The sequence below is a fragment of the Bactrocera oleae genome, chromosome 3 (assembly GCF_042242935.1).
Source record: "Bactrocera oleae isolate idBacOlea1 chromosome 3, idBacOlea1, whole genome shotgun sequence".
NCBI lineage: Eukaryota > Metazoa > Arthropoda > Insecta > Diptera > Tephritidae > Bactrocera > Bactrocera oleae.
This window is the reverse complement of record NC_091537.1, coordinates 15,882,645-15,908,569: the sequence shown is the minus strand read 5'-3', so window position 1 is coordinate 15,908,569 and position 25,925 is coordinate 15,882,645. Positions and strand designations below refer to the sequence as shown.

The 25,925-nt window shown below is 32.2% G+C and overlaps 3 protein-coding genes and 1 long non-coding RNA gene across 10 annotated transcripts in view; 3 read left to right on the top strand and 1 right to left on the bottom strand.

Moving 5' to 3' along the window:
* LOC106616738 (ras-related and estrogen-regulated growth inhibitor) overlaps positions 1 to 6,382 on the bottom strand; it is a 35,008-nt gene extending 28,626 nt beyond the window's left edge. The window contains exon 1 of one of the 2 annotated variants that reach the window (XM_070107593.1): positions 6,166 to 6,382. Coding sequence is in view for 1 of the 2 variants with exons in the window: in XM_070107591.1 (XP_069963692.1) it covers positions 5,921 to 5,928 (8 nt within the window). In the remaining variant the exon portion in view is untranslated. Of the gene's footprint in view, positions 1 to 5,920; positions 6,059 to 6,165 lie in introns of those variants that run through there. The other variant, XM_070107591.1, reaches the window with a different exon arrangement.
* On the top strand, positions 217 to 16,894 carry LOC106616776 (uncharacterized). Of its 4 annotated transcripts, none has more exons than XM_036366924.2 (5): positions 217 to 305; positions 13,298 to 13,520; positions 15,722 to 16,236; positions 16,326 to 16,432; positions 16,505 to 16,894. In XM_036366924.2, exons 1-5 carry the CDS (start codon positions 281 to 283, stop codon positions 16,637 to 16,639), a joined length of 1,005 nt encoding a protein of 334 aa, XP_036222817.2. In that variant the 5' UTR covers positions 217 to 280; the 3' UTR covers positions 16,640 to 16,894. The 4 variants fall into 4 exon arrangements, with proteins under 4 accessions (XP_036222817.2, XP_014089123.2, XP_036222821.2 ...); XM_014233648.3 differs by lacking the exon at positions 217 to 305 and adding an exon at positions 5,257 to 5,398; XM_036366928.2 differs by lacking the exon at positions 217 to 305 and adding an exon at positions 11,039 to 11,301.
* Positions 894 to 1,443, top strand: LOC138856466 (uncharacterized). The gene is made up of 2 exons (XR_011395684.1): positions 894 to 972; positions 1,037 to 1,443. It is a non-coding gene; the product is annotated as an uncharacterized lncRNA (long non-coding RNA).
* Positions 5,252 to 23,990, top strand: LOC106616777 (uncharacterized). Of its 3 annotated transcripts, none has more exons than XM_014233651.3 (5): positions 5,252 to 5,398; positions 19,581 to 19,708; positions 22,681 to 23,195; positions 23,244 to 23,350; positions 23,416 to 23,990. In XM_014233651.3, exons 2-5 carry the CDS (start codon positions 19,644 to 19,646, stop codon positions 23,548 to 23,550), a joined length of 822 nt encoding a protein of 273 aa, XP_014089126.2. In that variant the 5' UTR covers positions 5,252 to 5,398; positions 19,581 to 19,643; the 3' UTR covers positions 23,551 to 23,990. The 3 variants fall into 3 exon arrangements, with proteins under 3 accessions (XP_014089126.2, XP_014089128.2, XP_014089125.2); XM_014233653.3 differs by lacking the exon at positions 5,252 to 5,398 and adding an exon at positions 18,946 to 18,964; XM_014233650.3 differs by lacking the exon at positions 5,252 to 5,398 and adding an exon at positions 19,301 to 19,438.
* The last annotated feature ends 1,935 nt before the right edge of the window (positions 23,991 to 25,925 follow it).

Genomic DNA, 25,925 nt, shown 5'->3' with positions numbered 1-25,925 from the left:
AGTTATGATATTACACAATTTATTACATTACACTACTTTAAAGATATATGAATCGAAAACTTTTCTATCACTACTATATTAAAAACAGAAATATTTTACCTACTCTAAAAACCTTTCAAAACACATAAACAGTTCAAACATGAAACTTGTCAATATAAAATTCAAAATTTCAAAGTAATAAATAAAAAATAAATAAAAAAAAAATAAATAAAAAAATAATTAGCTGTGTTTACAGAATTGACCTCATGTGAAGCTCATCCAACCAAGTCTCAAGAATGAAATGAAAAATTTGCTAAATAATCCGCGTATGTGGTAATCATATATTTTCATATTTATTATTTAAAAGCGTATTTAATTTATTTTTGGAGTTCAAGTCAGAGTTTATGTATGTTAGATGAGTCGATGATGAATTTATACTGCAAAGTCTATTCTTGTTTTGAAAGCTAGAAAAGATTTCTATCTCAATTATACCTCCATTTAATGTGAATTATATCAACAGCAGATTCTCAAAGAATGAAATTTTTAAAAATTCTTGATAATTTTGTCGGCTATATCGAATATCGTCGACATCAACTGGACTACAATATATGAGCATCCAGGCAGTAGTAAAAGTTAATAAATAGAGCTTTATTAGTGATTATATTAATGAATTTCCTTTTCTGATAGAGCATAATTATTATTTATTATATAAAAAAATTTATTCATATCATATCAATATCATACTTTCATAATGGTGTGTAATTTTTTTCTGTTTTGGAATAAGAGATATTACATTTATTTATAACACTATAATATACTTAATGAAAGAACATGTTTAACACGTGTTTTACTATTTTCAATCTCTGCATATAGTTTTGTTATCAGTTAGGTTGATATTCTTGTATCGATCCTGGATGACTAATATTGGACTAAATGAAAGAAACAAGCTTCTTTTCTCAGATCTTCATTTAGACTCCTTATATTTTTCGTTTGGTATTTCTTGTATTCTAATTTGATGTACACGCAGGCACTTAAACGTTTGGTTACTTATCCCTAGGCATCCTATCAAATTACATGCATCCTAGAACTGATAAAACTGAACATGCTTACAGGCATCTTAAAACTAATAGAACTGAACATGTGCGCGCAGGCACTTGTACATATGTTTAGTTGGTGTTGGGAGTGTATGTCAATATGTGACTATATTCGCCGTCCAATATGCATATTTCATCGCATAACGGAAACTATCAAGAGGGGTTGGAACAGGAAACAGGGTTGCACACGCTGAAGAAAATATTTTAGATTTTAGCTGTTGATAAAGCAGTTTTTACAATCTATATATTTATCAATTTGAAATTATATTTCAATGTATAAATTAAAATATTTTGCAAGCGCTAATGTCGTTATTATTGTTATTAATTTTTTATGAATATAAAATACAATAAAATTTTATATAAAATGGAATGGTGAGTGGTTATATGCTGATGCTCATGTCGATACGGCAGTGCGCAATTATATTAAATTTTGCCTATCATATGTGGCATATTCAGAAACAAATACTTAAGTAATTGATTTATTAATCACAACTAGTTAATTTAAGTAAAGTATAGTTTGTTATATTCATGTTTCCATTCCATTTCATTTTAATTTTCAATATAAACTCAAATATGCTAATAACTAACTATTCATCATAAATCAGTACTGCATTAACCACGATGCTTTTATTTCCTTTTCTACTCAGCATTTAACAACGCACCCATTTCCCACCATATGTTGACAGTTTCCGTTCTTCACAGCAATTAATTTAGCCGACTGGCAAATGTGAGTGCTGCACAAGCATTAAAATTCGTGTTAAATTCAGCATAAAATGAAAGTGTTTGCTAATAAAACTATTCATTATTTATTAACCTGTTATTAAAGGTAAAATTCAACGTGTCTACATTTCTTTTAATATAAAAATTATGTGATTGAAAATAATATGTGTTCGTGCATGCATTCGGTAGAATGAGGACAGCAGACATTCGGTAGAATGAGTAGTGGAAAATCAAAACACAATTTTATTTCACAGCAAACATGCAGGTATTTCAGCATGCACAAACATGCAAAATGGGAAATAGCGAAAGTCACATTGTTGTTTAATGTAACGTAACCAGTTACTTACAACATGCACAAACATGTAAATTGGAGAATACGAAAAGTGACAATGTTGTGCACGGCCTCTTCTATTATTGAATGATTATTAAAGTGAGTTAATATTTGTGTTCCGAGTAAATAACTAAATGAACATCCAAATTTGCAGCATTCAGTATTTAAAATTCAGAATTAAAAGTGATTTGCTTATTATTATGAAAAAATAGTTTTTGTGATTAAAAGTGTAAATCAAACTATGTGAATAAATTGTGAGTAATATAATACAAAAAATAGCGCAGTAGTAGTCGTAGGAAAAGTAAAAGTAATACAAAGTCGTAGTCTAAATAAAAAAGGAAAAACAACATAATAATAAACAAGTAAGGAAGGGCTAAGTTCGGATGTAACCGAACATTTTATACTCTCGCAAAGTCAAATGGTATACTCGTTTGAGATTTCTTTGTGGATTGACTAATATTTTCGGTAGAAGGTCAACTATAGGCACTGGGGTCCACATATTTAGTACTTAGGGGTTTGAACAGTTTTGGTTCGATTTAGCCAATTTTTGGCCGCAAGGTTGCATACTTCAATTGCATTATTCACGCAAAGTTTTACCCCGATATAATCATTGTTACCTGATTTGCATAGTGGAAAGTGAAAGAATCAGATGGAATTGAAAATGGTGTTACATGGGAAGTAAGCGTGGTTGTAGTCCGATTTCGCCCATTTTCGCACTATGACATAGAAACATGAAAAGAACGATATGCACCGAATTTGGTTGAAATCGGTTGAGCAGATCTCAAGATATGGGTTTTCACCTAAAAGTGGGCTGTGCCACGCCCACTGACTAATTTTGAACGCGGTTCCTATAAACCCAATTTATACCATCTCAGGGATAAAATTTAATGTCTCTGGCGTGTTTAGTGCTTGATTTAGCGCGCTTTTAGTAGTTTTTAACAGTACCGTTATATGGGGAGTGGGCGGAGTTGCCACCCGATTTCAACTATTTTCACACCGTCAATAGAAGTACTAAAAACATTTGGTTCTAGTGAATTTTGTTATTATAGCATTAGCGGTTTAGGAGATTTGCACATTAAACCTATTAGAGGCGGGACCACGCCCACTTTTTAAAAAAAAGTTTTAACTGCAGATGCCCCTTCCTAATGTGATCCTGTGTACCAAATCACAGTCTTGTATCTTATTGCGGATCTTAGTTATGGCAAGTTATTTGTTTTTGATTAATGGCGTTTTGTGGGCGTGGCAGTGGTCCGATTACGCCCATCTGCAATACCAACCGTCTTACGGTACCAAGAAACATGTCTACCAAGTTTCATAAAGATATCTCAATTTTTACTCAAGTTAGAGCTTGCACGGACGGACGGACGGACAGATAGTCACCCGGATTTCAACTCGTCTCTTCATCCTGATCATTTATATATATATAACCCTATATCTAACTCGATTGGTTTTAGGTGATACAAACAACCGTTAGGTGAACAAAACTATTATACTCTGTAGCAACAGGTTGCGAGAGTATAAAAATAGTGCAGTTACTTGGTGCAAACTGAAAAAATTGTGAGTAATAAAATAGAAAATAGTGCAGTTACGTAATGAAAATGAAGAAAATATGAGTAATACAGAAAGAAAATAGAGCAGTCTCGAATTCTAAGTGTAAAAGGGTATGCGTTTAGTTATTACAAACAAAAAAATAATATGCTGCTAATATATTGAATACACCTAAATAGATGACTAAAACAAGCGGGTGAGTTTGCTTTGAAACTTTTTACCATCTCTCTATCCTAAAATATACATATGTACATATATGTATACACAAATGTCAAGCGAAACATTAATTTTGGAAATTATTTATATAACTGTCGTGACCGAATTTTTCTACATACATGTATATGAATATTTTATGTATGTATACAAATCTGAAATCCATAGTTTTTGTTATGTAGTTAATGAGGTTCAGTTCCACTCTTATAGCGTTTTCTTTCCCCACAAAAATTTTGCATTTATTCTGTTCACGCTGGCAAATTTGCGTGTTCTGTTTTCAAACATTTTTTGGTCGTTTGTTCTTTTCTCAAAATTTTGCATTCTAAAAAGTGTAACGTGCTCTTTCCTCTTAAAATTTAAGAATGAGAGTTCCCTAGAAGATGTTCTCTAGCAAGTCACGGCTCCCGAAACTCCAATACATTAAAAGTATTACCTCGGAAACCAACCCATACACACCGTGCAACTCATAAGAACTTTGCGTAAGAAAGGGATGAACGATCACACGTACACAATAGCTTCAGTTAAAGTTGTTAATTGGACCCAACGAAACTCATACAAAGTTTAACAGAAATATAGCGCTGTTTGGTAATTGACCGGTTATTTATCCAATAACTGGCTTGCAAAGTAATTTTCATTTTTTCTAGTAATTATAATGAGTATGAGCATTTATATAGTGTTGCCATAAAATCTGTCAACATTTTCATTGAGAAAAGAAAAGGCGGTTTGTATTAAAACGTCGTTATTAATGATTCTTCATTTATTCATCCGTTTTCCATTAACTCGACCGACATATATTATGGTTCTAAAACTGTTCCTTCTGCCTTTCTTAAACTTTTCCCTTCTCTAATAGTGCTTTCCAAACTATTCTCATTATTTTGTTGTTCAGAGCTAACAAGTAGATATTTCCACCGTGAGCTTTAATAAACTTTTACAAATTTGTTCAATTATTTACCCCTTTGTGTACAATAACAATAATTATACGTACATATATGTATCTAAATAAAAGCTCTCAAACAGCTGATTCGCAGAAAAAATCTCATCAAGTGAGTGTTCAAGTGGGCGAGTGTGATGTGTTCTTCATAAATTTTACGCAATCCTCATACGAAAATTATTAATAATATACATATGATATATTATTTGTAATTCTAAGTGAACTTGTTTACAAAAGAATATTTGACCTTGTTTCTGTTTGAAAGGAAAATCAAGAGCTTGTGAAATCTTTTGTTTTGCTACAAAGAGAAAAAGTTTGTTTAAATTGCACTTGTGCTTACAAAAATACAAACGTATTTACAAGCATATTTAATCATCGATATTCGTTGCTTGTGGTTGTTGTAGTTAATATTATTATTATTAGAAGTTCGCTTTAAAGCAATAACAAATCATCATAAGCAGCGTTAGGCCGTATAAACGACAAATACTCGTACGAGTAGCCAAGTATTACCGCTAAGTAAATTATATATTAAAGGAAAAACAACAACAGTGGTGACAAGTGGCAAACCAAACAGCATAATCAGTAAGTGAAATCTTAAATATTTTCCGCAATTATTATGTATGCCTAATTTTAGATGTTTGTCGATTGAACAAAAGTGTGTAAACTCCAAATGTGTGCATATATGTATATACATATGTATATGCGTGTAGGTATTATAAATACATATATGTACATATGTAATTGCATGGGCAGGTTGTAATCACTTGCCACTTCAATTGCTTATTTATCACTGCTAAATGTTGCTTACTATTTTTGTCATAATCAAATTGAAGTGTATTTCTGTTAAGTGATATGGATGTCGAGTGGGTGTTTGACTTTGGTCACTGCTGCCTGTTGACTAGACAGGCAGACAAACAGGCAGCGAGCAGCTGGTGCCCATGATGATCGTCAGCTGTTGACTTTGTGGAGCAAATGGAGTGGAGTGCAGCGTAACATTTATTTGCTGCGTGCAATTGTTAGCTAAGACAATTTTCCACATGGATACATACATATACATATGTGCAACTCAAACTTACTTGCTCACTTAAGTAATTACTTACTTACATATACATATGTGTGTTATTGATCACTGTGCCACTTTAATTGTTGGCCTTTGTTTCTAAATTTAATTAAGTCAATTTGTTTTTGTATAAATTTTCAAATTTATTCGTTACAGTGCACTAAGCAAGAATTTCCGCTTGTTTTTGCATTTTGCTTTATTTTATATAAAAACACTACAATATATTTGTAATAATTTGCTTTAATCTCAATCACAATTTATTGATTTTCGCTTATCTTTGTGCACACACCTTTTCACAATTGTTTCACAATTTGGCAAGCGTTTGGCGTTGATTTCTTGTGCCGCGCTCACTTGGTACTTTTACTTATTTAGCTTGCTTGTGACTTCCATTTAATTTGCTGGTTTTCATCAAAAAATTCTTCCACTTAATATAATGAAATTTTTATTTATTTCTTGTTAGTTGTTGGTATGCTGTGTGGCCGTGTGCGTTTCCTCTAATTTGTTTTTATTTTCCGCCTCGTTCGAATCATTCAGCACGCAGAAAATAATCAAGTCAATGCGAATTTATGTTTGTCTGTATGTCTGTATATGCGGCGCTTTAATAAATTAGTAAAATAATATTTACAATATGAACGTGTGGAAAGGTTGTGTATTCAAACATATATACATTCCTATGTATGTTGTGTATATACATATGTATTCGACTTATATCATTTCCATTGGCGGCATATTTGAAAAGTTTATCAAAGATTTTTAGTGAAATATGAATTTTGGAACATGTTTAGTCTGTTGTTGTTGTTGTTGATGTTGATCATATTGGGAGTGTTTGTTGAAGATAGGATCGATTTGGTAACAGTGAAAACTTAACTTACTGGATCAGTTAGATCGGAGATTAGTTAGGCTTGCCCGCTTATCACGTGACACGGTTCATTTCTTTTCATTAGAGGTGGTGGAAACGTCGTTCTATAATGCTTTTATCACCTTGTTTTTCAAGTGCGATCAAGGCCTATTCATCAAAATGATAGAATTGGTATATATTGTACTATTACCTCTAATACCGAATATAACGCCTTTAGTATTTTGTTGACTTTATTCATAAATAATTACAAAAAATTAACAGAGTTAGTCTCTACATACTGGTTTTGGCTTAAACTTTTTTTAAACGATATTTTAAAAAGTTTAATCATCATCGTCTTAACACCTTTTAGAAATCGGAGAAATTCATTAAGAATTCCTGATATAAACCTAATAAATATTAATCTGTCTGATATAATGAGGCCGATATCACAAAGAAATTGTATTTTTAGAATCCTAACAATTATAATGACAGAACTGGGTATAAAATTGGATTACATGTTAACATTGACTCTCTCCAATTATTTTAATACCGAATTATTTAAGTTTCCCACAATATTTTCGAGTTATTTATTTATTTAATGAGTTCTGTGACTTCGTTATGGTGTCTAGTACATATCTATCTAACAATAACACGATGCACGAGATTTGAGTGTGGCAGATAATGCTGCTCACGTTTTTTCGTAGTAATTTTCCTTGGCGATTTAATCAATTATTTGCGAGTAGTAAAAATAAATTTCGCAATAATCTAAAAATGCGAAATGAAATTTATTAATATATATGTATTTGCTTCATATATATTTGAAACATGTCCAGCACATGTACTGATATTTCAGCAATAATATTGTCTGAGAATTCATTATTATACAATATATTCACCCTAAATATTTTGGTTTTAAATTTGGCGCTACTATTTCCATCTTTGTTGTTTACGATTACGCCGATATTGTATCGTATTGGGCGATCTTAGAAATATTAAGATACGGAAAAAGTTCTAGGTGGCTCTAGACTGGACATCGATAATTATTCACTGCACTTATAATACATTCTGGTACTTATTTACTAATTTTTTCGGCAATTTTTTTATGTCTTTGAGGCATGAACTATTTGCTCGTATGTGCCCCGTGTTGGTTTGTTGAGTTATGGCAAGCACAATCCAAATATTAGCTCTTCAAGTTCGAAGTAAGCCATTTGCCCTATAATATTGGCCTTTCTCTATCTCAAGTTTAAAACCAGTTTGTTTCTTAAGCCAGTTCCATTTGATATCAGTCTGTAACGCCAAGAAATTCGGTTTTGAACGAAGGGACATTGTAGTAAAATCATAACCGGGAAATTGTTTTGTAGGAAAGCGCTCAGCTATTATGACATTCCGGGTTCAGTTTCAAGAGGTCTTCAGCAGCCGTAGGCGATTCTTGAGTCCAGAAACAGTCGTGTATTTTTAGTTACTACCTTAGAGTTTTAAAAATAAATTTTACACCACACTTGTAACCTATATAACCAAATAAAGTGTCACAATGACTTAACCCAATCTGACTTCGGATCAACGCAGTAAAATTCCAAGGTTAATGTATTACTAAGCATACCAGACACGCTGCACGTGAAAGAAGGATGAACATCTATTTTTGAACCTCGTCAATAATATTATCATAATACAGCCGCATCAAAATAAATACACATACAAATAAATACAAACGTAGTGCAAATATTAGTCACAATTCGAAGCTAAAAGACAAAGAAAGTTGCGGCGGCGCTATAGTAAATGGTGCAAATATTGAGCACTTTATGTTCACAACACATTTGCATCGCAGCTTGGTTTGGGCAACAAAAAAACATGCGATCAAGTCATGATGGAATAATAATACCTGCTTATGTACATATGTATGCAAAAAAATACGTCTGTGAAGGATATAATAGAATGTTAATTTTTGGATATTTACAGAGTGAATGAACTTTCGAAAAATTTACTCACCTTTGACAGTCGAGTGTTTTGATTGTGTCCTAAGATACTGTGAAGTGTAACTTGAGTGAAAATATTGAGTATATACAAATTTATTTGAGTGAAAATAGTTTCAAGGATTTTCAAAATGTTTTATTCATTAGCGAAAACACAGAAGTGGAAAAATATGATACACATGTATACACATAACCAATACAATAATAATTTGCTTTGAGATGGTAAACAAAGAACTCATTTTCAGTCAATAGGTAAACACATCAATTTTGAAAAATGCAATTGATGGCTAGATGAGTAATCAAAATAAATTGTAAACATTTCAATATTATATAACTCATAATACATAATAAGCAATGTTTTTCGACTAAATTCTCGCTAGAATTTTTTTCGCTTTCTTTTGCCTGAGCTTTCCAAAGCATTTTCACTAAATGATTCTAGCCTTTCATTACTTAGACTTTACAGTTCCTAGCAAGTTTTGTCGAACACTATCAGTGGTTATCACTTTATTAATATTTTATTTCATGCTTCACTTATACTTTTTAAAAGTCTTTCAATGACTTCAATGAATCACTCCAACAGTCAGTTTGGAACTCTCAAACTTATATCAACATTACCAATATAACCTCACTTATTTAATCTCACATCTTTTGTCAAGCTCTTTTATTTCAAGAGAAAGTAAGATAGTACTTATAAACATATGTATTTAATAGGTGTAACTAGATCTCTATTTCTTAAACACTTTTTAAAGTTGGAGTTTACAGCTTGTGTTCAATGTCGGTCTACTTCATAGTAGTGAGCCTAAGTAGAATTTCTCATAGAATTGGTTAGTTAAAGAGCTTTTACATTAAATTTAATTAGCATACATTCATTAGTCTAGAAAATTGAGTACTCATCGGACCCAACCAATATCCTTTAGGTAATAAAAAATTCGTGTATCTTTCTGTCAACAAGACTCTTAAATTATTATAAATATAATGTCTAAAAAGCTTATAGGAATTTTAGTTCATACCAAATTTGAAATGTTAAATATAGAGCTTAGAGTGTGTAATAAAGTAGATGCACAACATTAAGATAGCTCATAAGATTTATCTCCGGAAAATATCTTATTTGGTTTCAGAGACACTGATCCAATTAATTTACTCATCTTCCGATGTTTAACATCTGGAGACTAACGAGCGAAATGCTTCGTCGTTACCGCAAACATTCAAAACTCTGTCGGATAACACATATGTACTTTACCGGCTATTCGTTCAGATATAATATGGAAGGTCTTAAATTAAATTCATTCAATGTTTATTAAAGATATTACTGTACTTTGAGAGAGAATTACTTGGTAATAGCTGAGAATAGATCTAATTAAGCTGATTTAGTTATATAATTAAAAAAGTTGGAGGTCTCACCGTTTTTTTTCATAATTAATATTAATAGCGTGTGGCATAGTTCGACAGTTTTCTCAGAGCAAGTTGCTAGTACGTATAACGTCACTTAAGATCTCTCAAAATTCAAACTTAGTAAAGAAACAGGTGATAATATGCAAAAGGTATATTACGTTCGATGTTTATATACACATTATATTCGTATTCTTTAAACTTTTTCTTTGGGCTTGCTTATAAGCATATTTATATTATTATACAATATCTATTTTTTAAGGCGTTATATAAATAGTTTTGATATCTTCTGCAGAGTTGCTTCTTATTGTGTTACACATCGCCGTTGCTTTATATACTATTTGTGTACCATTTCTGAATTGTAGATATGTATGTTTGTATTTAATTTTTATCTGAAGAAATATTTAACCAGATGTCAATGCCATATTTTTGTGTTTCCTGCAAAAGGGTTAATGCTGCGTACATTGGCCCAGTGCCAAACCATTGCAAACAAAAATGGAAAACATACAAGTAAATCAAAGTACAAACTTATATATGTATGTATGTATATATAAATCAAAATATATGAAAGTCAAAATATATAAATAAATTAAATGTAATTTTCGGTTCAAGCATTCCACTGTGTGCTTTGTGTGGATTTAGTTGGATGTCGTTTTTTGTTTTTGTGCGACTCTGCACTTTCGTCTACGGATCTTGACAGATTTTGCAATATTTTTGTAATTGTTTCTTTGTTTATGCCTACACGCATATTGTACACTTGTGTTCCTACAAGTTCCGGTTACGAAACGCGCATATTTTATATAAGGTATTATATAGATTTTTTTGAGCTTACATATGTGGATAAAACATTTTTTTTCTTAAACTTATGTTTATTTGTTCTCAACGCATCTGGCTTATTATAAATAAAAGTATGCGGCAGCATATCTTGCATTAACGGTTCTTGCATTGAGCTGGGGTAGTTCGCACGTGCTTTTCTGTCGCAATCTGTTGCCTCCAGCAGCTCAATCGATAGTTTAAATTATAAAATTTTTCAAAGAAAATTAAAAAATAATTTTTTAAATAAAATTTGCAATTATCTCTGTTGTAGCAAATGTGCATGGTTATAGCATAAGTGTTGTCAATTACTGAATTCAACAAGTGCACAGCATAAAAAATATGAAATAATAAATAAAATAATAAAAAATTGAATTAAATTAAAAAAGTGACGGCTATAGTGAAGTTCCTCTTGGTGGGTAGCATATTTTAAACAAGATTTTTTTTCACATATGTGTAAGTGTTTTATTTTTTATCACACAATTGCACTAAGTTTGCGAATTTTCAAATTTGAAAAAATGTTTGGCTCTCCCCAAAGCTAAAGAAATTTAAATGAAGAGAAAGTTCCAAAAATTGTATTTAAATTTATTTGATTTTATATTTACAATTCCTGAGAATTTCTCTGAATAAAGGTTGTTTGTGAATGAGAATATAAGTATATAATATAATAAGTTTGCCACGATGTTGTAACACCTCAAAGGTAACATCAGAGACCCTATAAAGTATATATATATATAAACAGCGCGACGAGCTAAGTTAAGATAGCCATAACCGTCTGTCCGTCTGTCTCTCCGTCTGCCATACAAACTGAAGGCTCGGAATAAAGTGCTTGTATGGAAAGTTTTGTCATTTGGCGAGTTATCTTTAATAAATTTGGCATGGAATATTGCCAAGAAAAGGTGCAATCTTCGAAGAAATGATTCAGATCGGATTACTTTGAGGTGCCATTTCCCCTTTTAAATTAAAAGAAATTAAAGCCATTGACAATTTTCAAATAACTAAGAATTTTTATATATCTAAATAGGTGGCAAGGTTATTAATTCACATTCCTGTCCACTAAATGTCATGTAACCATAGGAGGCAACCCTTAAAGTAATATTTTCGTAATAAAGTTTGGTTAAAAGGCTGCTTTAGACTTCTGATCTTTTATGCAATTTATTGTAGTATTTTTTTAAATTTCTCTCTCTGGCAATTATTTTTATTTATTTGAACCGAAAAATCGAACATCAAACACCAATTTAGTTGATTTCGCAATTAATGAGTTATTAAATAATTAATTAATTATAATCTCACATCTCTAAATATTCATAAAATACACGCAAAATGTTATGATTATGCATTGCATTACTTAACCAGCACTCTGCAATTAGAGGGCGCGTGTTCGCTGGCTGTTCAAGCATTTGATATGCAGTGGTCGTACATGGCGTATAATTGATATTTCATATAAACGCATTTAACGACCAATTGAGTGCGCCAAATTGATAACATCTATTATTGAGCAGACGTCAAACGTAGCTCTGTTATCTTGAGTATAACGACCGATGACGATGCGACGTTATTTTGGTTATTTCCGCAGACAAATTTTTCCTATAAACAAGCTGCTCGTGTGCCGCGCATAGATGTGGACTTCGTGCTAGTTGAATGTACACTCAACTCAATATGACTCTTTAGGTATGTGCAATGAGTGGCACTCAAAACGACAAATGCGTTTGATAAATGCTCGTTGGCGGTCGTTTTTGTTGTACGTTTTCCTGTTAGAAGGGGATTCCTGCTTTTTATTCTTATTTTGTGCAATACAAAAGATAATTTCTAAATTTGAGTGCAACTTCAAATGAGTGGATTTTATATAACTCAATTTGTTCGTGGACTGGGTATGTGTGTGTATATGTATTTGTTTATAATCTTGTGGGCTCTTCGTCAATGATGCGTGCAAAAAACATTAGTACTTATTATTGGTTATGGTTCTTTATGTTGTTGAGTCTGTGTTCGGAGCAGAATTGCTGTGTCATTTTAAAATCACTCAACAATTGTAAATATATTTGCATGTATGTAGAGTAATTTAGTAAACGATCTAGCTGGCCAGTTGAGATTTAAAAGCCTCTGGCTAAGCAACACTAACTTCAGTACTAGAATTCACTTTCAATTCGAACGTTCAGTGAAATATTATATTTCCTGCAAAAATTCTTCTATGCCTTTGTGGTGATTAGTGTACCAAGAATAATTAATAAACAAGATTGGCCAAAAAAATTTTAACAAAATTTAATAAATATTTTTTATTAATATTAAAAAAAAAATTGTTTCAATTGCTCGCGTAAAACTCACTAATAAGTTGTGCAAAAACGTTTTTGAAAATTAATAAAAAATTGCCAAATAATCACATATTTCCACTACACTCCACGTGTGTGTTACAGTGCGTCTTCTAAGAATTTTGCCACTGGTTTTGCTGGTCTCGCGGTCGCCAGCACGTGCCACAGCCACCAACAGTCTTGTAAAGCGTTCATACATTACAACTAGCGACAATTTCGCAGCAGCAGGTAGTTGCAGTAGCAGCAGCAGCAAAAATACAAGTATGCCAGAGAAACGTGTAGTGCCAGTGATTTCTTCTTTGGAGGATTTCGAACGCAAATTACCTGGGTAAGTTTATAAACATTTATTTATAATTATATCGTATACTACATACCTATTACATAAGTATGTGTTATATTAATTTGAACACTTAATTATTAGCGAGCGCATCTTATAAATTTAATATGAACTATGGTATATTGAATAAAGTTAACCTTTTCGTGCCAAATCCAATGGGTAGCGCTGTTTTTATATTATTTTTAAATGAAATATGTATATAAAAATGAAATATGTATAAAAAATATGAAAACTATAAATTTAGTTTGATGTCTCAAAATATCAGAGAAAGAATATTTAAATGAACACCAAAATAAACTAATTTTCACATAGAGTTGATATTAGTCCCTAAAATTAAAATATACCTGGGACAAATGCATGTTTAAAAGTTTCAGCTAAATTTTTGGAAACGATTAGGTATGACGTCTGTAAAATCGATGTATCTAAGTAAGCGAGTGTTCAGATATGACTCTTAGTCTTAACTTCTTCCTAGATAGTGTTCTTATGACAGCTCCAAACATTGTAGTTGAGAGTTTTCAGTTGTTTTCTTGCTCCTTTAAGGTGATTCGGATTTAAAAGTGGTTTGGATAATATTCTCATACCATGTGCTGAATTTTTTATATGTTCTTTTGCTATTCATATACTTACAAGTATATATACAGATGTATATTTGATGTACTCTACATCTGATCTGCCGAGTATAAAAATATAGTTTACCTATACTTTTCATATTTAAAAAGCTTATTTGGTGAAGCAATTACTCTGAAGGTATTTCTTATAGCGCTGAGTATTTGAGTAGTGCGAGTTAATTTATAATGATAACAAAAATATGTATGTATATCCTAACTGCACGCTAACTTTAACGAAAAAGTGCTGCTTATCAATTGAATTGACCTTGACATTTCTTTTATAAAATAAAATGTAAATATTTACCACAATATAAACATTTATATATGTGTGTGCCACCAAACATACTTGTATATACATATGTACGTACCTATCTACATATGTATGTATATGTGTTTGTGTATAGTATTCTTAGGAGCGTTGACCACTTGTTTGATATAGGGATATTTATCTGGGTAATGTTCTAGTTTCATAAACAAAGTACCAGGTTAGCATGTAAACAATAAGTAAAAGAGAATGTAAAGCGAAAGTCCAGTATAGTGAAAATAGGAAAATATAAGTACGATAATTTATACATATACTCCTATATGTACAAATTTTAATCTAAAAGTTCAGTTTTTATCAGTGCTGTAAGCTAACCTGAATGTATGAGAGTTTTCTTCACTGCGTTTAATAACTTCTAACCTTTTCAAATGTTAAGCGTACCTATGTTGAGGTCTCACTAAAATATGTCGTCAAAATAAATGTGTTCTTCTTTGAGATTAGGTCAGTAAAGGCGAACACTTTCCCCCTTCCACGTTAAATAATATTTTAACAGAGCAAAAATAATTCTAAGAAGAACAGACACGAAGATTTGTAACAAATCATATTTTCAAGACACTAAGAGCCAAGTGAAAGCTATGTTTTCCTGGAAATATTTTCCAGAACACCTCTTACTATGCACTCAAACTTTTGTTCGAACTCTGATCTCTTAGGAATCAATTTACGTACATTATATAGCAGCAACAAAGTTGGTTAGTTGAATTAAATATAAGAGGTATTGTGGTAGTTATGTAATCGCCGGCTATTTTAACTAAATTTTATTTACACCAGTTGTTTGTGCGATTTGGCACTATCTACGACAGCTAATACTATACCGTTCCCACGACAGTCGGGTCTACGTAACCGGAACGGACTCGGGTTTATTCCGGCCAAGGACTGTCAACTCGGCAGAATTCTGCCGCTACAATAACAACAACAACAGCTAATACTAAACTAATTATTAGTTTCCAATTCATCATTAAATTAAAAAGTAGCTTTCAAACTTCTTTGAACATTTTTTTTAACTTCGATATTTGCTTTTAATTTACTAATATTTCGTTATCCACAATTATTTTGAGAGAAGACATACACTTTATTTATTAAATACAAGATTCCTGTACCTGCACCTGTAGTAGATGCAAGATACCCATACTTTTATGTCCAGGAAGTGAAATTAATTTCAAGCACTTAAATTGTCTCGCTAATTTTTACTACTCTATATATCAAAACATTTCTGAAAATGCACTCAAAATCTTCTTCCTTCGCACTTAAATGTGTCCATGCAGATATTTGAATGCAAAAACACCACTCGCCTTGCTCTTGGACTACGATGGCACATTGGCCGCCATTGCCGATAATCCAAAGAACACCTTTATGACTGTAGATATGGAAAAGATGTTAAATCAGTTAGCCGTACATCCTAAAATCTTTTTGTCCATTATCTCTGGACGTGGACTACGTGATGTACAATCACGCATCGGCATCAAAGGGATCACTTATGCCGGCAATCATGGTTTGGAAATTGAAAGTGGCAATGGTACACGTCACGACTATGCGTTACCCGCTGAACTAAAGAAACATTACGACCCGATGGTTAAAGAACTGACCGATAATGTGCAAAAAAATGGTGCTTGGATTGAGGATAAAACAGTAACGTTAACTTATCATTATCGTGATGTACCCGCCGACAAATCTGAGGAGCAAAAGCAAGTGGCTATACGGATAATCGAATCGCATGGCTTCAGTGCGCAGCTAGCGCACCACGCAATTGAAGCGAAGCCACCAGTGAATTGGCATAAAGGTGAGAAAACAACATGCTATGAGTGTTTGAGAAAACTTAGAATTAATCACGATTATGATATAATATATTTAAATGATTCGTTAATTTAGGTGAAGCTGCGCTACTCATATTGAAGGACCGCTTCGGCGAGAATTGGGCCGATAAAATTAAAGTGATATTCGCCGGCGATGACAACACCGATGAGGATGCCATGCGGGTAATTATTAAAATTTGTTCTAAAAAAACAAGTAGACAAGTATTTTTAATGGTTTTTTATTGTTGTGTTCAGTTTCTGCAAGGTTCCAGCAAAACATTCCGCGTCTCTCTTGATCCTGAAATCCAGACCTACGCCGATTTCCGCTTAGCTCAACAAGACGTTGTGGAGGACTTGCTGAAATGGATAAGAAAAACTTACTCCGATTAGTTTTTAGTATTTTTTGCGAAAGCAGCGTGGGATCGTTTTCACTTACAGTAGTTTAATAGAAAATTTATAAATATTAGGACTGTAAGCTTATCAAAATTATGCGAAGTGATGTGCAACGGCTGATAATTGGATATAGTGTACAGATATCTTTTGTATATAGGTGCTATCTAGGTTATTTAGATTTATGCAAATTGATATTTATGTTAAAGAAAAATACATAGCATTGGTAATAAATTAAAAAAAATGATGAAAACATTTAAAGCATTTTAAATATATTACTAATAATATAGAGAAAACTGTGGAAGGTGGGAATGAACCTTTTGTGAAGCTTGTTACTAAATAATGCTGCCCGTATTACTTAGTTTCATAAACTAATGGTAAAAAAATTGTTCGTAAACAGAGCATAGATCGCTCAGGGATAATATTATTAATAATTTCGGAAAGAGGGTGGGAAAAAAGAAAGGAAGGCAAGAGGAAATATTTCTTGTTACCAATAAACTGTGAGCACGTCAAACGAATATCGGATCTTTATTTAATCATGCGTTAGATTTTGCCAAATAGTTTTAGACGTAGTCACTCCAGCTTTGAAAGTATTTGTTGTAATTTGGTACTAACTAGTGATAGCATATGATAACGGAGATATTTCATTTGAAATATCTAATGGGAAAAAGTATTTGCACCACCTACGAAACGAAGACACGCTTTTGCGGACTGGAGAAAAATAATAACTGATTATAAAGGCATTTAAAATAAATATTCTTAAAAAAAATATTTTTCAGCTACTTATTTTTGCATGGAATATGGACTGATATCTCAGTAAAATGATTTAATTATAGTACATATATCGGTTTAACCATATATTGCCACCGTTTGTGTTCTATTTGATCGTTTTATTCTGATATTGAACGAACTTTGTGGGATTTGCTTTTGTGCAGTTTACGTTTTTTGAATCTAAGGCTGGTGAAGAAATTCAAAGCGGATTGTTTGTAGTCAGTTTTATCATTAGCAGACTAAAAGAAAATCTAGAAAGTCTTGGTTTGCACATTCAATTAATGTTTGTATGACAGTGGCCTACAGTGATGTCCAAAAATGAGTGAACGTTAGTTATGGATTCGATTACGTATACTATTCCGGATACGTATATTACTTCGGATGCTGAAAACTGTCCAGCAATTATTTGGTTGGAACATCTCTTAAATCCCTTTGAGGTTATTTGAGACTTTTCATTCTCGTTCTATATAGTATAGAAGCTGTTTCCCTTAATGGCTTCGTTTTTATAACTTCAGCTAAATCAGTGTGTCGTTGTTTGAGGTTATAATCGACTCGTTGTGGCAATTAACAAATATGTATGCAATGAATATATATCACTGAATCTAAAGGATTTATACTCTAATTACATTCTCAATTCTAATTTTTGGTTAATTTTTTATTTCCCTTAAAGTTATTATTTCCAGTAAATTATTGAAGGCCACATAACCACACTATTTTTAATACTGATGGGGCTTTGTCGTCTGAATGGATAGTGTGGACCAAAGTGATAGTTATATTGGACCTAAATATAGATCAAACGCAGTAGACATGAATACTTGTAGACTCAGATGTGACATGATAATATAAATATAAATTGGCCTGAAGGGGTTTATGAATGTAATGCAATAATCATAAGTGAAGAATTAGTAAGCTTTTGTCATAACTATAAACGAGTCGATGACAATTGGTCATCTGTTATGCTTAAGGCTATTGAAACCATATTTTCTCATTACAGTAACCAAAGTTTCTCATTACCGAACACTGTCTCTTTAGATTTCTTGTTGTGAAATTGGTTGAGCTCAGCTTCGAGTGCGCGTGAGGCAGCTGAGTTAAAATTAATTTAATATGTTCTCTTATCTTCTCTGTTTAACTGAGTTTTTTAAACACTTCTAGCGGTTTTGAACTTTACTAGTGTTGCAATGAAACTTTCGTCTTTGCTTCTTGTGTTGTAATTCTTCACTCAACACTGTAGTCTAGTTATTGGCGCGTAGGCGTTTTCACGTGCTGATTCTTTATCAGATATCAGCTCCACATGGCGTATAATCGATATTCCCACTTGTATGTAATACATATGAATATTGTCTAACTATGTGTGTTTTAGAGTGCAGCACTGGTGAGTTGAGTGATCAATGTAATAAATGGCAAACTTGACTGGCGTTACAAGTGTCATTTCGTTGCGCTAGAGTTGCCATTCAGTGCATGTTTTTGCTGTGGATCACAACCAGTGAAAGCCGTGCAACTCTCAAAAGTGATTTCGTGTTCTTTGTTGGTGGTGCACTCACAAGCCGCTAGATGGTAAATGCAAGCATATACTCAGAAGAAAGAATATTGTGTTTGTTGTTCCTAAATATTTAATAATCTAATTACTATATTTTTTTGTTGTGCTTGTTGTAGGTATGTATGCATATATATGCATGTGCATTTAATAATCTAATTATTAATGTTTTGTGTTGTGCTTCTGGGTTGTTGGTATGTATGCATATATGTGCATGTGTGCGTGTGTTTGCGTTTGAATGCGATAACGGTGCGATGCCGATGATGACTCCGATAGTAATTGTGATTTAGTTTAGTTTGCTGATGTTGATAAGTTCCGTTTAGGTGCTCTAAAATATTTACATATATATGTACATATGTATGTCGTTACATATACAATATATATGTATGTATATAAAAATTCAGCAAATAATAAAACTGAATAGTTGAGATTTAAAGGCTACATTTTAAATCACGCGAGCTCAGTAGTTGATTGTATTTAGAAACGCTCACTTGGTAGGTGGTTCGGCGTTTTTTGGTTTTACTTTTGAAAAAACAAAGTTTTTTTTAAAACTAAAATCTCGTTAACTTTAAAATACAACCCCAAAATAATTGCAATTCATCTAAAGCCGCTCACTTGTGATCTTTATTTTTCAAGCAAGCCGTTGGCAGCTACTTAATAACAAACATCTACAGCAACAATTAACACGCTGTAATTGCAATGCCTGAGAAGCGTGTAGTGCCTGTGATTGGCTCTTTGGCTGACTTTGAAAGCAAATTGCCTGGGTGAGTTGAAATTTATTTGTTTGAAGAGGCTATCATATATAGTATATTTATGTATATACGGTTGTGCATACTATTGCTCATATTCAATAATCTGCTTACGTTGACTAACAATTGATAAAGCAAAATTTAATTATTCATAGTTTCTTCTTCTGAAATAATGATAGTAAAAAGTAATTTAAATATATAAAATTTCCAGTGGTTTTAACAAATTTAAGTGATTTCAATAATATTGTTAGAAATTAGTACATACTTGCTTTGAGCGAAAATTTGCTGATTAAAAGTCGAGTGGAATAACAATGTTACATAACATACACAAATACATATATTGAAATTTTAAGATGAGTGGAGTGGAACAAAATATAAGCTCAAGTATGCCAATTTCAATATCTTATTTGAGTATACGAGGTGTGTTAAAAAATATTGCGAATTTTTTTTTGCGGTATATATACATATGTACATATATACATATTACGATTTAAATTTATTTACCTGATATACATATATATTTATATTCATAAGTATGTAATAGACATTAACCGTTCTGATAGCGGCATAGATAATTTGTATGAAGTAATTATTTTTGCAATATAAATTTATTTGTCTAACATTTTTCACGCTGTCTGTATGTTCAGTTGTTGTTCTTGTAATACCAATAATGTATTATATTACTTTTGCAAAATTATAGGTGCTTACAAGTGTTTATTTACCCCGCCAATTATATAACTACAATATATAAGTATGTGTATGTATATACATATATGCCTATACTTATTCACTCGTCATATGACTGATAATTGTTTCGGTTGAGAATTATTGCAGATGGACACAACTTAGTTGAGAACTATATACATATATGTATATGTATATAAATACATACACACATTTATATATTGGATTTATTCACAATGTAATAAATATGTAAAAGATACCAACAAGTGGTTGTGAAAACAAAAATAAATAGTATAAAGAAGATATATAATATTTATATTATAGTTTAGCTACAATTAAATAATATATTTATGTGCATATACACGTGTATATATATGATATTATATACATATGGCTTTTATTGCAAATAAATTAAAGGGCAAAGAAGTCCACAACTAAGCAATATTGTTGCAAATTAGAGTATATGTATGGATATTTATCTGAAACATTCTTACATATATAAACATTTATAAATATGAATGTAAATATAATATATATGTATGTAAATAACCGAGCCATGATGATAAAAGCGTTATCATACAGTGCGTAAAAAAATATTGACGCGTGTTTTGCGTCTGATTGAGCATTTGTAATTAGGTTAAGAATAATAATTATAATTAAAATAACTCACTAATTGGTTTGATGGTAGTTAATGAATTCTAATATTGATTGACTTTGAAAATTAGTTAATTATCTCATTAACGTTGTTGCTCATTTTGTTTAGACAGAGCTGTTTAGAGAGGGCAACCCGATTGGGGTAATTTTTGACACTTACATTTCGCGTAGAAAATTTAAAAATAATTCCAGTATTTTTTGAAATATAAAATTACTGTTTTTGTTTTTTAAGATCCGTCTTTGACCCCTTATAGCTCCTGTCATATAAACTTGACCAATATACACCATTAATATATGAAGAAATTGTGGATGACACTCATAATTTTACTTTTTAGTGGGTTAGATACATAAAAATGTTTGAAATAAGCTCAATTTTGAAATTAATAAGCAAAAACATCGAATTTGGCGGCTAATTTCGAGAAGTAGATACTTTTTACTTAATCTCTTGAAAAAATTGAAATGGTCTTAACCCAGAAAAAAAATCGATTTTGCTGTACAGTTTTTTTTTTCTGAACTTCGTCCGTTCATTGTGTCCGTTATAATTACTGAGTTCTTTTTCCAACCGCGAGTTCTAAATTCAACGTTTACTGCTTCAAATATTATCGAGCGAATTAACAATGTCATCAACTCTTAAGGAAGATAACTTCGCCAGCTAAATCAAAATATTACATATAACGGCGCTGAATAATGGATAATGTGAATAATATCGCAATATTTTAAAACTTAAAGCAAAATATTATATATGTTGAAGACCCATCCTCTATTTTCCGTATATAATGCGAATCTGTCAAAAATACTGGTCTATATTATTTTATGTTTTATATCTGGTAAATCGTAGCATAAATATCTAATGATCTCGTAAAATGTTCATAAATCATTCTAAAGGTCTCGCTAGGCCCTCTCCATTCGATTATTTTCAAATTGAAATCGGTAACACATGTTGGTAAAAAATTAGTGAATTAAGCCACTTAAAACATAATACTTTTGAGACTAGTTCAAAATTTTCTCCCACGAAAAAATAAGATGTCTGCATAAAATTCCTAACATATAGAACTTTGATGACAGCAAATCTGTTAATGAACAGTCACCTTACAATAAATTTATGCGTTCTCCTTAACTTTACAATGGATTTTACGGGCCTAAAACTGCGTGAATAAGATATCCTTAGCATAAAGGTGTTCGATAATATGATGCACAAACTTCATATAATTTCAATCTATAATTTATAAATTTATAGTAGATAGTTGTTGTATAGTAAAAACGTGAAACATCCTCATTATATATTAGATGATTAATAGCCTGGTGTATTCAAATATTGTAATTATTTTAGGAGATTCTTTAACATTGCATTGATCCATTCATACATAACATACATATATACATAATAGACCCTTGAATGTGAAGCTTAAAAATATACTTCTAATAAATCATTGAATATAAATATTATATAAGCAAAAAGTGCACGGATTTCTTATCATAGTTAAGTCAATATCGTTATCTAACTGGGGTCTCATTAACTCATATACATTTCAAATATTATATTTGGCCATATCAACAATTATTTCTCATTTAATTAATGATTAGAACTTCAGTTTAATTAGTTAATATCATAAAAAATAAAGAAATGTATTTTCGAAATAATATCGCAGTTATCTAAACACAAACACTCCACTCGCCTTACTACTCGACTACGATGGCACTTTGGTGGGCATCGCCGATAATCCGGCGAATACATTTCTCACAGCGAGTATGAAGAAATTGCTGCACCAATTGGCCGTACATCCGAAGGTCTTCTTGGCTCTCATCTCCGGACGGGGATTGCGTGATGTACAGTCGTGCTTGGGCATCAGGGGGATTACTTACGCAGGCAATCACGGCTTGGAAATCGAGAGTGGCGATGGCACACGTTACGACTATGCGCTGCCAGCTGAACTCCAGACGCGCTACACGACTATCGTAAGAGAATTGACGGAAAAGCTGGAAAATAACGGTGCATGGGTTGAGGATAAGAAAGTGTCGTTAACCTTTCACTATCGCGATGTGCCGACCTATTCGGCAGAAGAATACAAACAAGCGGCTAAGGCGATAATTGAGTCGCATGGCTTCCGGGCGAATCAAGCGCACATGGCGATCGAGGCGAAGCCACCAGTCAACTGGAACAAAGGTAAGTGCATTCTTGTAAGTGAACAAATTGCTTAAATACTGGTTTTAGGTGAGGCAGCTTTGCTTATTTTGAAGAATCAGTTCGGCGATGATTGGGCTAAAAAAATCAAAGTGATATTTGCCGGTGACGACAATACCGACGAGGACGCCATGCGGGTAATTCGCGTTGCTTGTTATTAGAAAAAAAAGATTATTTAAAACTATTTTTTCTCTTTACTTAGTTATTGCAAGGATCTGGTTTATCTTTTCGTGTTTCAACCGATCCTAATATGCAGACCTATGCTGATTTTCGCTTAGCGAGCCAGAGTGTCGTGGAGGACATGATGACGTGGATAAGCAATACCTATAATCAATAGGACAAGCATTATAAATAATTGTCTATATAAGTACACGACTGAATTTATTACGGCTTTATTGCATCTGGACGTCATAAAAGAGGCATTAAGGAAATTTTCAAATATTTTTTATACATATGTGTGAGGTAATCAATGATAATTAGCTCAAATAGAAAATTAGTGTGCGAATAAAAGTTGAATTTTTGGCAAGAATTGGCAAAAAAAAGGTCTTTAAGGAAACAGTTGTCAAGAGTGAATAACACATGGGCTGAAAATGACTGGGCCTCTCACTAGTTTTGTTGAATTTACCTCACTTTCAGTTAGTACTAAGCTTCAAAAGACAGCTGTTAAAATTTCATGACATTCTATTCATTAGTTTGCGAGTTATTCTGCTAAGAGTTACGCTACTTTTGTTATTTTAAAAAGAAAAATAAAATCGTTCTGAATGATCGGAGAGTGAAGTTGCGTGATATAGCTGACATTGTAAGGATTTCAAAAGAACGTGTTGTCTCTACATGTTTAAACCTCACAAATCATTCTACAAAAGTGAAATTGAAATGTTAGAGCGGCGCTGCAATGATTGGGTTACTCTGGTCATCTGTTCATACTCTGGTGAAGATTATATTGCTGAACAAAGACAATTTAGAACAAAAAAAAAACCGTTTTTTTGTTAGGCCCGCTTATTTTCAGGCCTTATGTTAGCTTTTCCTTGATACTTGTGCACTTGTTCTACGCATTTCTTTGAGTCCAACAGGTGTAAAGCAGTCTGACGAGGTTCTTGCTTTTAATATTTGCGTGAGTTGCTAGTTTGTGACTACTTACGTGTATATTGTAAGAGTCGAGAGAATTGTGTAAAATCAATTTTCAAAACTGCTGATGCCGTTTTCATAGCCATTTGTTATATTGGGTTTCCATCAAAGGGGCTACCCTGTCTAGAGCACTCTAAAACGGCCTAACATTGAAGATTTGTTCTTGGAATAAGTTAATAGGTAATGAATGTTGAATTCTTTCGCAATATTAAAAATTATATAAATTTTGCCACACCTGAAGGGTTGAGCTCTATATCTTAATTTACGGCCTACTTATGGCACTTTATACGTTTTGGATTAATGGCGTTTAGTGGGCGAGGCAGTGGTCCCATTACGCTCATCTACCCACTCGTCCTTACTTTTTGCTAAGGAATATGTGTACCAAGTTTCATCAAGACATCTAATTTTTATTCAACTTACAGCCTGCATGGACAGATGGGCGGACAGACAGTTACCCGGATTTTTATTCGTCTCATCATCTATATATATATATATTATATAACTCTATCTCGATTAGGTTGAGGCGATACAAACAACCGTTAGGTGAACAAAATTCTGTAGCAACCTGTTGCAAGAGTATAAAAATATATGTACCTATATTTTATATGCTATAAAACGACGTAAAATTTTTGAAAAGTATCTGTTTTTTTATATATCTGTATCTATTTCAGTAATATTAGAAACAGTGTTCCAAAATTTATATTAATTTTCTAGTACATATCTATCATATATACTCTCTTTAAGACCGAAAAATTTCCCAGATTTTTTTGCTCAAAAAGCTTTTCAAACTCGAAAGTCGGTCTATAGGCAAAACTAATGATAAAATCGAATAATTTTTTATAAAACATTTCATGATATTGAACGTTAAACAGGACCTGAGGTAATGGCATAAAGCACTTTCAAACTTACATGAATAGATTTTCGAAAATCAGTGCTAAAACGACGGAATAAAATTAGTAGTCAGTATTTTTAAGGTCGAAGATCTTCAGTTGACAGTCCATGTCCTGAGGATTATAGCAAAATACCATCCTTGTATTAAGTGTATCAGAAGAAAGAAAAAAAAATCAAGACGACGCGACAGATGGTCATCCAAAAGAGTACAAACAAACAGAGATTGGAAAAGTTAGATAAAGCGCTACTAGGTTCAACCAGTAAAGTCCAGCCGACAATCATATGGATACTATTATATAATACTGAAAATGTTCTCAAAATTGTACTCAATGCCATTTTATTTGAAGTCATTGACCTCTTTACACTTCCTTCTCGTTTCCATCTTCATAATTCGCAGTATAATCTTGTAAAACTGAAAATAATTCTTTTCTCTTTCCTGCTGGCACTCATATACCATAAGTATCTCTAATTTTATCGTATTGTCTATACTTTTAAAATGTCGCATAAATATTGTTTCCTCCATGCACGCCGAGTGTGACGATGGAAAAGCTTCTTTCCGACACTTTCCAAGTAAAAGCAAAGAAACCATGTCCGTATTTCGTTTTTAAAATTAGTATCCATAATATTTTTGAGAGCATCAGATGAACTTCACTCTCATGAGATCACACACTCGCTCTCAAGATTTATGCACTGAGA